Source organism: Anthonomus grandis, chromosome 17 (assembly GCF_022605725.1).
Source record: "Anthonomus grandis grandis chromosome 17, icAntGran1.3, whole genome shotgun sequence".
In the NCBI taxonomy this organism is placed as follows: domain Eukaryota; kingdom Metazoa; phylum Arthropoda; class Insecta; order Coleoptera; family Curculionidae; genus Anthonomus; species Anthonomus grandis.
In genome coordinates, this window is record NC_065562.1 from 5911571 (window position 1) to 5928917 (window position 17347).

The window sequence follows — 17347 nt, forward strand, 5'->3', positions numbered from 1 at the left end:
TAAATCGATCCATTTTCCCCACAATTTTATGTATTGACCCAGTACCATACCAAGAAAAGCATCCCTATACTATCCACATTACCACCTCCATGTTTAACCGTAGGTCGGATAAACTTTTTCTTGAGTCTTTCACCTTTCGGTCGTCTTACATGAAGTATTCCATCACTGGAAAACAGATTGAACTTAGATTCGTCACTGAATAGCACTTTTTTCCAATCTTGTACAGTCCAGTTAAGATGATCCATTGCAAATTGTAGGCGTAACTTGACATTTTTCTTCCGCAGCAAAGGTTTTTTAGCAGATCTGTAGCTGTTAAGTCCACCAGAACACAATCGCCTTCTTACCGTTCTTGCAGAGGTATTGGAAGGCTCACCTTCATTTAATTTTTGTAAAATTTTGGAGGATGACAAAAATGGGTCATTCTGGGAAATTTAAAATTTGCCTATCTACACGGGCAGTCGTGGCTTTAGGTCTTCCAGTGCTTTTACCTGGTACCACATTTCCAAATATACGATATTTCTTAATTATCCGTGACACGGTGTTCTTAGGAACGTTTAGTCTTATTTATGAGCAATATTACGCTGCTTAACACCCTGATTGTAAAAATCTAAAATTCTTTGGCGAATGTCGCTGGAATAGGCCTTGCCTTTTCCCATGATAACACAAAATAAAATAAATAAAAAGAACCCACTTGCACACTGGTGTGTCAAAGACTGCCTGTAAAATACATCTTTTATAAAAAGTTCCAAGCATTTTGTATGCTTTTTTGTTTACTTATAAATATGTTTATTGATTGGATGTACAAAAATAAAATATAAATTTAAAAAATTGGAAAAATTTTAAATTTTTAAAAGTTCCAACTTTTATGGCCAATACTGTATTTAGAGTCTTTCTTAGACCACCTTTTACACTCATCGCTAGGTTGAATTCCTAGAGCAGTAGATGCCAAAAGTACAGATTTCAGATCATACCATTGTACAACTACTATTTCGCCATCTTGTCTTACAATTTGTTCCGAGCTGCCTCTACCTATCTTGGCCATCATTTTTTCCGAAGTTAAATTTGCTGCCGCTGGTACACGAGATATTCGAGAAGTGGTATTGTCGTGAAATATCTATCGTAGTACACATGACTTCCAGGAAATAATGTCTTTCCAAGGCGAACAACAGCAGAAGGTCGAACACCAAGTCGTTTTACAGAATCATCTGGAAAAGTATTTTCCTTGATATAATTCAAAGTCTACAAATTCAAAATTTTTCAAGCCCTCTGGATTTGGCTTTACTCTAATGAACTGCTTCATTTTACAAGTCCCTGTAAATTTGATCATCTGTTCATCTACAGCAACCACTTTCTCTCTAGGTAGCTGCAAACACCCCTGCCATACTGCTTTTATAATAGGACGTACTTTTCAAAATTTGTCAGACCTGCGTACCTCTTCAGCGATGCTGCCATCAATGACGATTTTTAGACAGGACATTAAACAAACTATTCCAAAAAAATGTTTAATCTCATTAAGAGTCAATTTAAGAGATACTCCTTTAAGTTCAACGTACCTTGCATTTGTGCAATCACACACTTTTTGGAATAACGCATCTTCAAAGTACATGACTAAATACCATTTTGCAGTCCAATTATACCGGTGCTCTGCGCTGCATTCACTAGAGGAGCCTTCAAAATTTGGAGGTGCAAAAGTATCATCTCTTCTCCAAGACTTTCGCTTTAAAGGATCCACAGATTGCTTGGCCATTTTTAAGTTTTCTTTCAGGACACTAAGAGGAATTCTATCTTCTTCTTCTTCCTCCTCACTGCTGCTTACTAGTTCTTCATTAATTATTTCTTCTTCTCTCCCCATTAAATTATCCATGGTTTGAATTTCTTCTTCATCATCAGACATTTCAATGTCAGAGTCATCATTTCCAATGATTTTTAGTATTTGCTTGAATTTTTCGTAATTTTCCCCTGGCCGAAGCACTCTTTGATTGCCAAAAATTCCTAAAATAAATTTTATGAGTTAATTTAAAATGTGCATGAGATAGACCAATTACCATTTAAATAGACGCGAATAACTTAGGGTAATACAAAACTTATTTAATTTTTTTATTATTGTAATGTTATTTAAATTTGTCTATAAAAACATTTGCAAATAAAAACTTTCACAAAAATCATTACAAAACGTTAAAAAATAGGCTACATACCATCATAACGAGAACCACGTGCAGCCGCCATCACAACAGAAAACAAACAACTGTTTCTCAGCACATGTGCAATATTAAAGTCGACCGAATCGGACTGGGCGGCAGCACCGAAGTTTCCAACGTAGTGGATGCGAGGTCTAAGCTGCTTAAATAATAAATTAACGAAACTGGAAACATAAAAGTGGCATGTCCATCTAAATGGATGCTAGGTCCCAGGAGGATATTATAAACACTGCCAATTGTTTCTATTTCCATAATTGCACTTGTAAAGAATCTCCATTTTCGAATGGAGATCACTGTCAGTTTGAAAATTAATAGTTTTTATCAAAATAAATTATGGCTAATTTAACGGAAACCCAACGAATTGAAATTTTGATCATGCTAGGGTACAGGGATCGAGTGCGCACGCAAAAAGAATTAAGTGAACTGTTTAATGCCAAATACCCAAACCATCCTATTTCTCAGTCAACAGTTAGTAAAATAGAGCACAAATTCATAACTTCAGGTCATGTTAGGGATTTTCCAAGATCAGGTCGTCCAAAAATTTCTGATGAAACAAAATTAAACATTCTGCTCTCCGTCGAAGAAAATCCAAACAATGCAACTTCACAAATTTCAGTTGATAATAATATAGCCGGAACGTCAGTAAGACGCATCTTAAAAGCAAATGAATACCACCCTTATAAAACTAGACTAATACACGAATTAAATGAGGACGATCCTGATCGAAGAAACCAATTTTGCGAGCAAATGATGAACATTTGCAATAATAACCGTCAGTTTGTGTTACGAGTTTTGTTTTCGGATGAAGCAACTTTTTGTTTAAACGTTGTCGTAAATCGGCAAAACTGTCGGTACTGGTCAGTGTCAAATCCACACTGGGCAACTGAGGCTCATACACAGTACCGTAAATCTATTAATGTTTGGGCTGGTATCGTGGAAAATAAAGTAATATATATATTCTTTCTGCTCAAATTCTAAAATAGTGCAAAATCGGAGATACTTAAAATCGACAAGACCCGCTTTTTATATTTAGGTATATGTATTACAGATGCTGTTTCCCTCTATTTTATAGTTAATTGACCCCACCTAGCACCCCTATTCACTCCCGGATCCCGGCAGCTTCTAGGGTAAAAAAACCGCAAAAAAGCACCTTTTTTAAAGCAGCCCCAACAGTTTTGTGTTCTATAAAGACACTAGAAAAGGCCTATATAGAAAAAATTTCTTATAGTAGTAAAATAGCAGAAAACCATTTTGTAAAGAAAAAATAAACCAGTATTTCTTATTATTAAATACTCAATGTTTTATAGAAAATAAAATAAATAAAAATCTATACTATTAGTCATCAAAAATATGAAAATGAAAAGAAATGGCAACCCAGATCGTGAATTAGACCTATGACGATTATATTTCATCTCTTAATTTTTCCATCACACTCGTCCATAATAATCGAAATATTTTGCCATAAGTCGGATGCTACCGATTATTTTCATAATCATGATTTTTAATCTGAATTATCCCAGAATATTTTAGTTGTGTATCTCTGAATAACACTACACTGTACATTGGAAATTAACATGTCTTTTGAATGACGCACGCCATTGGTTTTATCCGCAGTGGAATGCAAGGTTATCAGAGACAACAGTTTTGTATTGTAAGCTTCCGCCCCCGGTAAGAAAAAATTCACATATTCTGCAGTAATAATAAGAATGCAAGATTAAATAAATATGTCTATGTAAATGTAATTGTAGAATGTTAAAATGTTACACAAATTTAGGATGTAATGTATCAAATTATGCAAATTTGTTTTAAATTCTTAACAACACTTCGACAAAGAAGGAATATTCCTCTTGAGCACTTAGCGAACGATGGCAAATATTTTAATCTATTGTTTACGTCTACGTGTGTTTATGTATAATTAATCTTAGTATATAAACATTCTTAAAATGTATACACAGAATGTTTCAAATTTGACACTCAACAACATATCTCGGAATTTATGACATACGAAGATGGTTAAATTGGGGCAAAGTTGAGAATTTTTGAGCTTAACAATATGCAATTTAAAAAAAATAAAAATTCCGAATTGTTCGAAGATATTCGAAAAAAGACGAAATTTTGAGAAATCGTTTTTAATTTTTTTCTGAGCTTATTTCTTATCAGATTTTAAAATAATTTGCACATTTGCATGGTGTTTTTAGATATTTAATACGACGTTTCGTCTTGTGTCAACCATCATCCACTTTGTTTTCTCTTATAGGCGCTATATTTGGTTTGCATTTTTGAAACTTTTGCAAAATGTCCTTTTTAATGATGCATCTCAAGTAATATTTTTTATTATTAAAAACCTGATTTTTTGAAAAAAAAAAATTTGCCGCATTAGGCTGCGCATAAACTGAAAAGACAATATTCAAACTGTCAATAAATATTACACATTAGACAGAAATACTAGCAATGCAATACCGTAGCAGTGCACTCACATTACTTCAGACTTACAACCTTATTATTTTCGAAACACCTGTAAATATTTCAAAAGAGCCTTAATTATTCTATTTATTAAAAAAAAATAGAAAAACTAACTAATATTGGTCAAAGTCTTGTACCACGACCCAATTGCACTCTCTTACGAATTCTGACTACCGCGCGATTTATTTCCCGTCTACTTAATCTGTTAAACTCCTTAATAATAATTAAGGGCATCTCCACAATATTTTGAAATTTCCCCCTCGCATAAACTCGATTGTTGTTCCCCATAAAAATATATCTAAAAGATTCAAGTCAGGAGACCTTGCCGGCCATCTTACAGGACCATTATTTTCACGTCACCTTTTTATAAAATAATTTGAAACTTGGTCGTGTATTGTGTGGGGAAGGACCATCTTGATGAAACCAAACTTATTATTAATTTTCTAAACGAATCATGTTATTCAACTAGTCTTCAAAATGGCACTTTAAAAACTGCTAATAAAAATCTTCGTTGAGTCGTTCCATTAATAAAATAAGGACCGAAAGTTCGATTTTTATAAAAACCTGCCCACACGTTTATGCTAAATCGCACTTATGCCCAAATTTTATTTATCCTTTTAGTCATTTTTAATAATTTTCCGCAATCATTTTTTACAATTTACAGTCATTTCACGTAATTTTCTAGTTTCTCCAAACAATCAAAGTTTTTTTTGGAGTTCTTTTTATCATCCGGTTAACCTTCATCCGAACCAACTTTCATCCGATCAACCTTTACCTATTGAGTTGAAGATATTACGAATACGAATTGAAGACATTAGCCGTAGTATTGTCTTTAAAATTTTTCAGAGTTTACATAGTAGGAATCCAATTTAAGATAGGAATAGACTGGAACGCATTACGAACAACATTTTCAAAAAATATTTGATTTCTCGAGTTGGCCGTTGGTGGTTAGAGGTGCAAGACTTTGATTTCCAGATAGAATATCGCTCAGGTAAAAATATGCTTTATGTGGATGCATTAAGTCGCCTGCCTATGTTGGAAGAGAAAGAAGAAGAAATTACTGCAGTAGATTTGACTAAATCTGATTGGATTTAAGTGGCGCAAATGCAGGATGAGAAGATACGAAAGATAATAAGAATCTTAGATAAGACAAAAAAAAAGAATTTTAAGCAGTATTGCAAGGAATATAGCTTGTGAGACGGTAAAGTATATAGGAAGTTGATGTAAACTATACCATGATGATGCCGGACACCTTGCCTTCAAAAAAAAAGACTTTAGAAAGGATGTCAGAGAATTACTAGTTCCCAAAAATGAGGTGAAGTTCACCTCAAAGACATTTGGCACATTTTGCTCAGTTGACGGAATTAAGCATAACCTTAAGGCTAATGCAACTCCAAGGGCTAACGGGTAATGTCAACGTGTGAATCGAACGGTCCTAAATTGTTTGGCTACAAGAGCCGGTGGTCAACCAGAAGATCTCTGGGATTGCTATGTCAAACAGATACAAATTGTTCTGAAGTCTACAAAGGTATCACCGTTAGAATTTCTTGCCGGATATAAAGGCAGGGTTATGGCGGAATCCAAAATACTTAATAGTATTGAGGACTTTTGGAATCAGATTGATTTGGAACAATTACGTTCAGAAGTAAGTACCCGATTAACGGTAGAGTAGTTGGCTCAGAAAAAGAGATGTGCCAAGACCAGATCAGAAGCTAGACAATACCAGCAGGATGATATGGTAATGGTTTTTAAAACGGATAACCCAGCTACAGGTCGTAGTCGTAAACTTCTTCCTAAGTTTAAAGGGTCATTCTTTTAAATGACAGATATGAAGTGCAAGACCTAAGGGAATGATTTAAAAATTATAAAATCGTAGCGGCCGTAGATAAAACTGTGGATTATGTTTTAAAATGCCACAAAAGAAAATCCATTTAATTAAAATTATGCAGTTAGCAATACAGTAATGTAATCATAGTGTTTTTTTTATAATACATAAAACAGTCGTTTAAAGTTTTGGTACAGTTAGTACTATTTATTTTTTCATTGGTACAGTAAGTACTACTTATTTTTTCATTTTGCAGTTTGCGAAATTTATACAGTTTGTTAGTTTGTTATACTTTTATACAGTTTGTACTAAGACCGAAATTATAGCGCAGCTGGCGATGTACATATATTTAGAATTCAAATATTTTAAATTATTTACCAGGCATTTGAAGTAATTTTCCATTTTATTTTACAAAATGACGTTAAATGCCTGGAAGAGAGAAATATATAATATATGGAATATAGAAAGTTAATCCGGTTTTCTGGAAAATTTACCGAATTATGTTAAATGTCCCGAAGTCATAAAAAATCACTCCAGGCGCCTGGAAAATACAAAAACTGGTTCTAAACGCCTGGAATAAAAAAAAACTTTATTTTAAATGCCTAAACTAATTAAAATATTACTCCATTAACCTGGTAAACTTTAAGAATATCCAAAAACATGAAAAAATGACCTCAAAATTTTGGAATCCAACAAAATTTTATTACAAATGCCCGGAATAATATGAAAATACTCAAAAAGTCTGAAATCTGTTAAAAGTAATTTCAAAAATTCTGAAATTAAAAAATTGAAAACGAAAACCTATTTTAAAGTAGGGTCAATTGTCCAGTTATTGACCAGTTAAGGAAAACTTTGAGGAATAGATATTTAATGTATTTTCGTTTTACCATTTTATACAAGTTTAGTAATTTTTCTCAGCTTTTTGCACTATTAGGATTCATGCTAAGTAAAAAAAAATCTGTCTTGCTTTGTAAAGTGAAAAGAAAAAAATAATAGATTGAAAAGACCCACAATTTCTAGTAATTGACCATTCTTTTATTGAATAATTATTGAACAAATTCATACAAGCCAAACGGCACTTGCAATAAAACACAAGACAAATTTTCGAGATTTTTATTAAAGGTGATTATAAATAATTAAGTTTTGTTTTAAACAGAAATAGGTTTAGAACACTTATATTTAATTCTATCCCCAGTATCAATTAGGTCTGAGGTTTCCAATACACGTACTATTTGAGACTTATCAATAGCACTCATATCATTTTCTATAACAGAAAAAATAGTCTTACAATCCCCGGTTGGTCTTAAGGCCTAAACCTCTATTTCTTCTTCACTAAAAAAGTTCTGTATTATACAAACATAATTATGTTTTCTTCTTTCCAGGAAAAGCAGCAATAATAAATTCTCCTTTTCTTCTTAGGTCATTGAAGTCTTCTGGCAAATCCTCATTACTTGAACCCGAACAACTCTATTCTTCATTTTCACTTTCTGAATCTGAGCTTACCTTTTTAATTTTTTTTGGTTGTGGTGGTGCTTTTACTGCTTTTTGTAATTTTTTTTTCTTTTTCTTATAAGTACTCTTTGTGTCTTTGCTTCGTCCTTTTCTCTTTTAATTTTTTCCTTTTCTTCATGAAATGAAATCCATTTTTTTGATGTGGCAGCATATGGCAACCTTTCTCTATATTTTGTTTTAGCCATGGACTCATTTTTTTCAGGAGTTTCCTCGGGCCATAAAATATAATCTAAAAATGCCGAACTAATATTTCGTGAATCGACATCAATAGTACCGCTTAAATCTGAACCTAAAACAGGACTTTGAGGTTTTACCAGAGACAAGTTGTTAGGTGTTGAAGAACTAGGCTGAGAAGGAGAGAAATAACAGGATGTCTCCTTATATCCATCAGAATTGATTTTATTGAGAGTTCTATTTTGAGAATGTGATGTACTTTGTGTGGCACTAGTTGAATGTGGTAAAGAATCTCTTTCATGTTGATGTAAATTTGGTTGTTTCATTGGAGTTTTTTGTTGAATTTCAACTATTTTAGCAATGGGAGAAGATGGCAATGGTAAGGTAAAGTCCAGTGCAACGATATATTAGAATGGTCACCCGTCAAAACACCAGCATTCCACCTGCCAAACAATGTCATCCACCTTCTATTTACATTGTTTGACAAGTAAAATGCTGGTGTTTTAACGGGTGACCATTCTAATATATCGTTGCACTGGACTTTATTTTGTTTACCGTTTTCTTTGATTTCGGCATTTTTACATCGCAATCTCAGTTTTTTCCAAACATAAAATAACTCCTTAGCAGATTTTTTACCTCTCCACTCTCCTGTGGCAGCTAAAGCTTCCCTAAATTCATTAGCTCTTTTAGGTAACATTGTTGATTCTAAGTATAATAAATGCGGCATGTCGAATTCAGAAGCTTTACTAACTTTATCAGGTTCTTCATTTGAATCCATTATTTTCTGACTTCGTGATTCATCGTTCATGCATTTTGCAAAATCAATTGCATCAGCATTAAATGGGAACAGCCCACATTTTCTAAACCCATTTTTGATTGTTTCTGCGGAGATGTCAGCCACTGCAACATTCAGCAAAGCTGGAAAGACTGCCTTTGTAACTGGACTGTTATAGTTTTTTCGTTTCCAGCTAATAACAGTATTTTTCCAATTATTTTTTAAGAAGATATCTGCTGGCTGTAAAATGTGAGTTGCATTAGGGTATAAAGCAAATAACAAAATACCATTATCCTTACAGAATTTGGAAACGTTATAAGTAAAGTGCGATTTGTGACCATCAACTAGATAGAGTACTGGTAATTTAACCCCCATTTCTTTTAGTTTTGGTAACAAATTGTTACATACATAATTGTGAAACGTCTTAGAAGTCATCCAACCTTTTTTTGACCGTCCAATTATCCAGTCTGGTGGTGTGTTACGACAAACTTCGGCCGGTATCCTTTCATAAGGAAGAGCCAACATTGGGGGATAAAGGTTACCATCTGCTGATATAGTAAAAAAGGACTGTTATTTGTTCCTTCTTAGAACCCGATTTTATTTGATAAAAATTTTTCATTCCTCTAGGTCCAAGCACTACTCCGGACTTGGGATTTGACTCGAAACCGGATTCGTCGGAATTGAGGACTCTTCTCGGATCTTCAAATATATCCAGACAATTTTCTGTTTCTAGGTACTCTTTTATTTCATTGTGCCACTTTCTAATGCTTTGCTCGGTGACAGCTGCCCTAGCAAGATTCAGCATGTCGTTGACTCAGTTGAGGGTGACGTTTAAGAAAAAACTGGAACCATTCATCGCCTGGAACACCAACCTTATATGGAGTTTGGCGCCCATCCGCGCGGACAATATCGGCAACTGTTTGACAAAGATCATTTTTATTTAACGGAATTCCTTTTTTTGCATTGCTTATAACCCATTTAACAATAAGTGTTTTTTCATCAGTGGTTAAACATGGTTGTGGACCCATTTTTCTTGTACCAGAAATGCTGTTATTCTTAAATTTATTTATAATTGTGGAATGGGGTACATTATATTTTCTTCCCGCCTCACGTACACCACATATTTTTAGTTTTACATCAGATATAGCTTTAGTTAGGTCTTCCTCGCTATCTTTGAAAAAGACTTTTTTTGACTTGGCAGCCAAGTTCTGAAAAAAAATATATATGTTGGTGTTTTCTATCAAGTGATATGAATCACTATTTGTTGACCACCCAGTAGTTGACTATAGAAAAGTGGTTAAATACTGGAAATCATCAACAAAAAGACATGTTTTTAATAGCAATGTATTTCTATAAAAATCTTTTATTTTTTTAAATAGAGAAGCAATGAATTCCCTTATTTTACGTAACTTGGTCAACAACTGGTAAAACAAGTATTTTTAAAAAGCAGTAGTTGACCAGTTTTTTTTTCTATACTGAGCCTGTTAATACTCAAAATGTTTTTACACCTAGCGTGATGGCGAAGATATGAAGAGATTTTAGGGTCAGTGTCTACTTACCTTGCTTCTTATTTAAGTCAGAAAATCCACACGCGCGAAACACTCTTACTTTGTAAAATTATAAACACACTAGAAACTGGCCACTGCTAGAAAATTGCGGCTGGCAATAAGAGTTGTATGACTGGTCGTCCTATTAGACCAATCAAAATGGATAAAAAGAACGGCGTTTTCTTATTTAAGGCGGTTAATTATAAAAATGGTCAAGCACTGGCTTCTGGTCAATTACTGGCAATTAACCCTATTAAAATTAAAAGAAAAGTGATTTGGAAGACGTGGAAAATGATTTCAAAGTCATGGAATAAAACATTTCATCCAAATACGTAGAATATCATAAAAATACTCAAAAAATCTGGAAAATGTTAAAACTTTAAAAAAATTCTGGAATTAAAAATTGAAGACAGAACAATTATTTTAGGACCTTAAAAGTAAAAGATAAATTATTTAAAATATTTGGAAGGCGCGGAAAATTACCCTATAAGTCTAGGAATTAAATCATATTTTATTCCAAATGCCTGAAATATTTTAAGGATGTAATCTCAAATAATAATATAATGCTTTATTGTCAAAAAATTTAACAATTTGTAGACAAAGCCTAAGTAAAAATAAGAATAAGAGAATACAAAACATACAAAAATACAACAAAAAATATACACATAGAAAGAAAACAAACATACAATAGCTTATACAATTTAACAAAATTGTATGGGGTCAGAATAAAAAAAAATAAAATAGAAAAAAAAAAACAAATAAATTAGTAAATAAAATAAGAAAGGAAAATCAATATCTGAAAAAATCATTCAAAAAATTCCAAATCAAAAATTCCCAATGGAAAATTCCAAAAAAAATATTTTAAATTTTAAAATTTCTGGAATTAAAAATTGGAAACAAAAACTTATCCTAAACTATTCAAATTAAAAGAAAAATTATTAAATAAAAGAAGACAAGACTTTATTCCAAATGCCTGGAATAATATAAGAATGTTTGAAAAATGTGGAAAATGTTAAAATTTATTTCAAAAATTTAAATAATCTGACCTCAAAAACTGAAAAGAAAAACTTATTTCAAAACATTAAAATTAAAAGATCAATTTTTTGAAATAAATTTTTTTTGAAAATATCGGGGTTTTTCTTCATTTGTAAAAACCATAATTGCTGAAATTATTAGTAAAATAACTATCAGTTTGTACTAGAATACTATCAAAACATACACATATTTAAAACGTGATATTCATGACAGCTTATACAGTGTGTGTCAGCCAAATGGAATAAATAGATGGGAGCGTGTTGGAAAAACGCTCTCATCCAACACGTCGATTGGTTTTTATAGCTGCGCATTTTTTTTCATAAAAGCTTTTTATACAGGGTGCATCAGATAACGGTGGTCAATACCAACTTGCTTAGTTTAAACATAACACCCTGTATGTTATGTACCATAATTAATTTTTAGATTCCTCAGATCATTTTAGACATATTTTGTATACAATGTCCCATACCTATCTTTGACTGTTTCGGAAATATTAAGTAAAATTCAAAAAATAACATTTAAAAAAGAAAATTATTTATTTTTCAAGATTCTCTACAACTCACTTAATACTTCTTGCCCATTTAGGTCTTGGTAATGATAAAGCAAGCAAAAACCATTTCAGCATTCCTTTTTATTGATATGAGAATAAAAAAAACTAAAAATTGTTGTTTACTTTGGTTTAAAATGCCAGACTTAATGTTGCATGACAGAAGTAGTCGTCAGTGCTATAGTCGTTTGAATTTAGAATATTAAAAGAAAGTTATTAGAATATTAAAAGAAAACAAAATGCATCCCTATAAAATTATACTCACCCAGGAGCTCAGGGAAGACGATTTTGACAGGAGAATGTATTTTTGTGAACAAATGATGGCAATGTTAGCCAGCAATGTGATCCAATTAGAACATGTTATGTTTTCTGATGAGTGCACCTTCACTCTTCACGGTCATGCCAATCGTCAAAATTGCCGCTATTGGTCCATGGAAAATCCTCGCTGGACGAGAGAAGACAATACTCAATACCCTGAAAAGGTTAACGTGTGGGCAGGAATTATTGAAGATCATATCATAGGTCCCTTTTTTATTGAGGGCAATTTGAATGGCGATAATTATTTAGAATTGCTTCAAAATAATGTAGTGCCATCGTTGGCCAACTTGTATCCTGATCCAGAAAACCCACAAGTTCCTGCGAATATGATATGGGTTCAACAAGATGGAGCACCACCCCACTACCAAATAAATGTCCGGCAGTACCTCAACCAAATATTTCCAGATCGGTGGATAGGGAGGCGAGGATCGATGGAATGGCCAGCACGGTCTCCCGATCTGACGCCATTAAAAGACTTTTTCTTATTAGCTAATTGATTCTATTTGGCTGACTCACACTATATACTGTCGTGTCAGTTTATCACCTTTATTTTTTCCAAAAATTCAGGTTTTTACAAAAAATAAAAGTCGATTTTTTCAAATTTAGGATTTTTTCGAATATATTCGGAATTTTTAAATTTTTTAAACCTCATATTGATAAGCTTCAAAATTCTCAACTTTGCCGCAATTTAACCATGTTCAAATCTTTTATAGATTTCGAGATCTCCATGTTGAGGGTCGAATTTGAAACACCCTGTATAAACTTGACTGGGTATAACTTTTTCTTAAAATCACATTGTCAAATAGTTCGGCAAATCGTACTTTTTTTTAAATAATTATTTCGAATAAATTTGCCCCCACCAATATTCTATATGGCCATTTAATTGTCAAACGTATCGTTAAAAGGTACCGCCAGCGACACCTTTGATGATAAAAGAAACTGCAAAATAGATTAATGGAGAAGATAACTATAATAAAGTTAGGTTTTAACTTTGCCACTTTTAACTGCTATAGGATAAATTATTATTTTAATGTTATTAATTATTTAATCATTCGATATAATTATGATTTATTTATTAGATTCGGTGGTGAAAAATATGATAACGTCACTTCCTGCTGTGGAAAACTGCCGCAGATCCACCCTGGATACACCTGAAGAATCACCATTAGAGGTTTTATCCAGAGCAGCTACAATGGTTCGGCAAGAAAGCCAACAAGTTACTTCAGGTAAAATTAGGATAGAACCAAAAAAGTGTTTATTTTGTTAAAAAAGGTAAATATGGAGAAAACTATTGTATAGGAAAAACGAGGAGAAGCTTAAAAACTGCCACGTTTTCTCTTATATCATAGATGATTAAAAAGTAGTGTTTATTTTTTAACAGGAAAAATTACAATGAATATAAAAAAAGATGCATGACAATACAATTCTATTATGACAATGCACAAAGCTGGTTTTGAAACTTTACACTTAACTAAATTGACAGCAATTATATGGTAAAAATCCTTAAAGGAAGTTTAGTTTTATTTTAACGTCACAAAAAAAAATTAAAAACATGAACTACCTGCAAGAAATAAAACAAAACTCATTCTTTATTATGAAATCTACAATCATTTTATTATTATAAAAATTAATACTATCACCACATCAATAATACTACAGATCAAATAATAAATGGAATAGACATAAAAAAGATTTCTTAAAAATAATATATTTTAAGGCATATCGTCGACAAAGCAGAACATCTTTAATTTACTTTAATGATATTTTGCTTCGGTTAATAATAAACATAACGGAAATACAGTACCTGTACCGGATAGGAAGTAGTTGTGAAATCATAGAGCACAACGAAGAAGGCATTATACTCGGGTTCATATAATATTATGACCCTTTAGAAAACTTGTGTGTTGTGTATAATATGTTTTCCGAACAGGCATGTACACAAAGTGAAAAGACAGTTGATTTAGAGGAACACTAAGTAAGGGTATTACATCCTTTTTTAAATAATGGTAAAATGCGCGATTATTGAAAATAATTTAAAAAAAAAATCTTATTGGGATATTTGAAGAATTAGGGACAATTTTTTTACGATATTTCTCGTTATTTAATTGGATTTAACTTTAGTTTATCTGAAGTATAATAGGGTTTTAAATAGTATTTAGGTTTACCAATGAGGTCCTAAAAGATCCGATCTACTAATGTTCTATTTTAATGCAGAATGCTTCTTCTTTTTCTTCTTATTTTAAGGCAGTGTCTTATTTTTTCATCTTCATTTTCGTTGCTCTGAGCAGTTGCTTAGTAGTGGTTCTGCTCGTGTTTCTGTAGCGTAGGTCTTAGTAGGTCGTACCCATGTCTTGTATATTCGCGTTTTGTTCCCGATACTCCATAAATTAAATTTATTATGTTATTAGTATCCTGGTACCCTAGCTGTCGCCATTATTTCGGTTCGAACTTCTTGTTACAGGTTTCTATTTATTACTTGTGATATTAACACCTAGATATTTAAAGGACATGATCTTGTTCTACGCTTTTATTGTAAATGGCTAATTTGCAACTTCTGGGTTCTCTTGATATTGTCAGATTAGTTTTCTGGACAAAAATCATCATCTTCAATTTCTTTGCGACTGTTTCGAATCAATTGTCCTCATCTTCCGATATTATCACCCCGTCAAGCCCGTCAGCAAAGCAAATTATTTTAATTAAATTTTTTCGTACCCATTTTATATCATTTTCCCGCAGATTTTACTTCTTTGCTGATATTATCCATTAGGAAATTAAATAGTAGTGGGCTAAGACTAAGGGCTAAGGTTTCCTTGCCTGATTTCTGTTGAGACGTATATCTTATTGGAAAGTTTGTTGTTTGCTTTTATAAAGGTGCTTTTTCCTATGTTAATTTTTTTGATAATTTCAATTATTTTGGGATTCAAATTTCTGTCCTTTAATAATTTTAAGACATCACTAAGTCTAACCCTATCGAATGCTTTTGTTAAGTCGATAAAGCACATAAAGGCAGATATGTTATACTCAATTGATTTTTCCGCTATTTATCTTAAGATGAATATTGCATCTGTGGTGGATCTACAGTTTGACCATCGGATCTGTGTCTACGAAAAGAATGCGGGCGAAATTTTGAAGCGTTGTCACGTCTTACTGCAAAAATGAAATAGTATTGAATAAAAAGTAAATATAATGGTAAAATTAAGCTATTTAATCATAAAAAAGATAATAAATAATGCAATGCAGTTTAAACCATATTTTTTAGTTCTATTTGCTAATGTTTTGCATATTATAAAATCCAATATTGACTAACATTTATCCGAAATTCCTAATAAAACTTACAAAGCCGGCAACGTCGTACTTTCGCGGAAGCATCTCGCTGTTTGGGGACAGGTGATTGGTTGATGACATCGCGGCCATTAATTTATTATTTTTATGCAGTTCTCTGTCTTTCTCTATCTTATTGGATCGCATCCTACCAGGTTTTGTGTAATTTTCGGAATAATATCGATTTCTTGCGGATTCAGTGGCGGCGGCGTATGTTAATACTTTTGAGCTATTAAACTGTTTTTATTGTTGTATTTTTAGGTTCCTACTTAATTTCTGACCTATGACTTTTGAGTAGTGTAGCATGATAGTGTAGCACATAAGTAAAATGATAATAAGAAAATTATAAAGCCTAAGCACAGTTATGAAAAAAAAACATTAAAATAAAATCATAATTTATGCGACACTAAATTTCTAAAATTATGTACCTAATGTTGTAATAAATAAAAATCATATTCAATGAAATAAAACCAAGCTCGATTGCTTTACAAACAAAAAAGATTTAAAGTTAATGTTGGTTATTTTGAATATAAAATGTCTATAAATATAAGTAATATGAATTGGAACGACGACTAAAAAAAATCGAATATCAGGATTATATACTTCTTGTACAAATTCTTAGGGTTTGCAATGAAGAAGCTACTAATAACTTAACGTTAATCTACCAGTAAAGCGCAAACTTGAAAGAGTATCTCAATATACTGGCGTAAGCATTTCAATGGTGAAAAAAATTCACAAAGAAGATGAAGAAAGAATGCGGACGGACCCCAACAAAATGCTTTCTAGTCCCGGCAAGCAAAAAAAGACCGCGAATGACGAAGGTAGAACAAGACGACAACTTTCATTTTCAAATAGTTAAACACCTAATAAATCGAATTTATATGGGTTTAAAGTTGTGCCTACTAGCAGAAAGCTGTTGCAAAAATTGCCAGAAGAAGAAAATTTTCCTATAATAAATAATAAATACCTAAGAGAAATAAAAAAACACCGAGCCGAAGGTCGCAATATTGTCTATTTAGATGAAACTTGGATAGACAATGACCTAACGTTTAAAAAATGCTGGCAGAGTGAGACTGTTACTGGAGTGGTTAGCAATATATCTTCAACAGGTACAAATTGATTATACTTATTTAAATAATAATTTAAATTATACATATTATGTAGTAAATTCAATGTTTAAACAGCATAATTCGGAATATCTGCCGTGCTCTTTCCCTCGCGATATCCAGGCATCGAGTACGGCACTCTTATTTTAAGTGAATAAACTAAGTAGATGTATTACAAATTTTGTGTTTTCTTTACTTTACTTTTATTTCAAACTTCCCTAATCTTGTCTGTCATTTTTTTATTACATATTTACAAATAAAATATTTTAGAAGACCTTAATTTCCAAATTAATATCTTACCTACAAATACCTATTTTAAAATTAAAACCAAACCATATTTTTTAATATTTAATACATTCAAATCTGTGTAATCGGTTTATAAAATTTCGCACGTCACTGGCCATTTAATTAATGAAATTAGGCGGGTCTAGTCTACAACCACGTTCCCCGCACCGATACCGCTTAGCTACAGATTGGTTGGGCAGACTTTATGTGGTCGAAACCCCTGTTGTTCTTCACTGATGCC

At 32.3% G+C, this 17347-nt stretch overlaps 1 protein-coding gene across 1 annotated transcript in view; it reads left to right on the plus strand.

Annotated features, from left to right (window-relative positions):
- The window catches only part of LOC126746527 (uncharacterized), a 136493-nt gene that overhangs the window by 31439 nt on the left and 87707 nt on the right, over positions 1-17347 (plus strand). Inside the window, exon 2 of the mRNA XM_050454838.1 lies at positions 13474-13620. Within this exon, the coding sequence (XP_050310795.1) occupies positions 13491-13620 (130 nt within the window). The 5' untranslated portion in view covers positions 13474-13490. The remainder of the gene's footprint in view (positions 1-13473; positions 13621-17347) is intronic.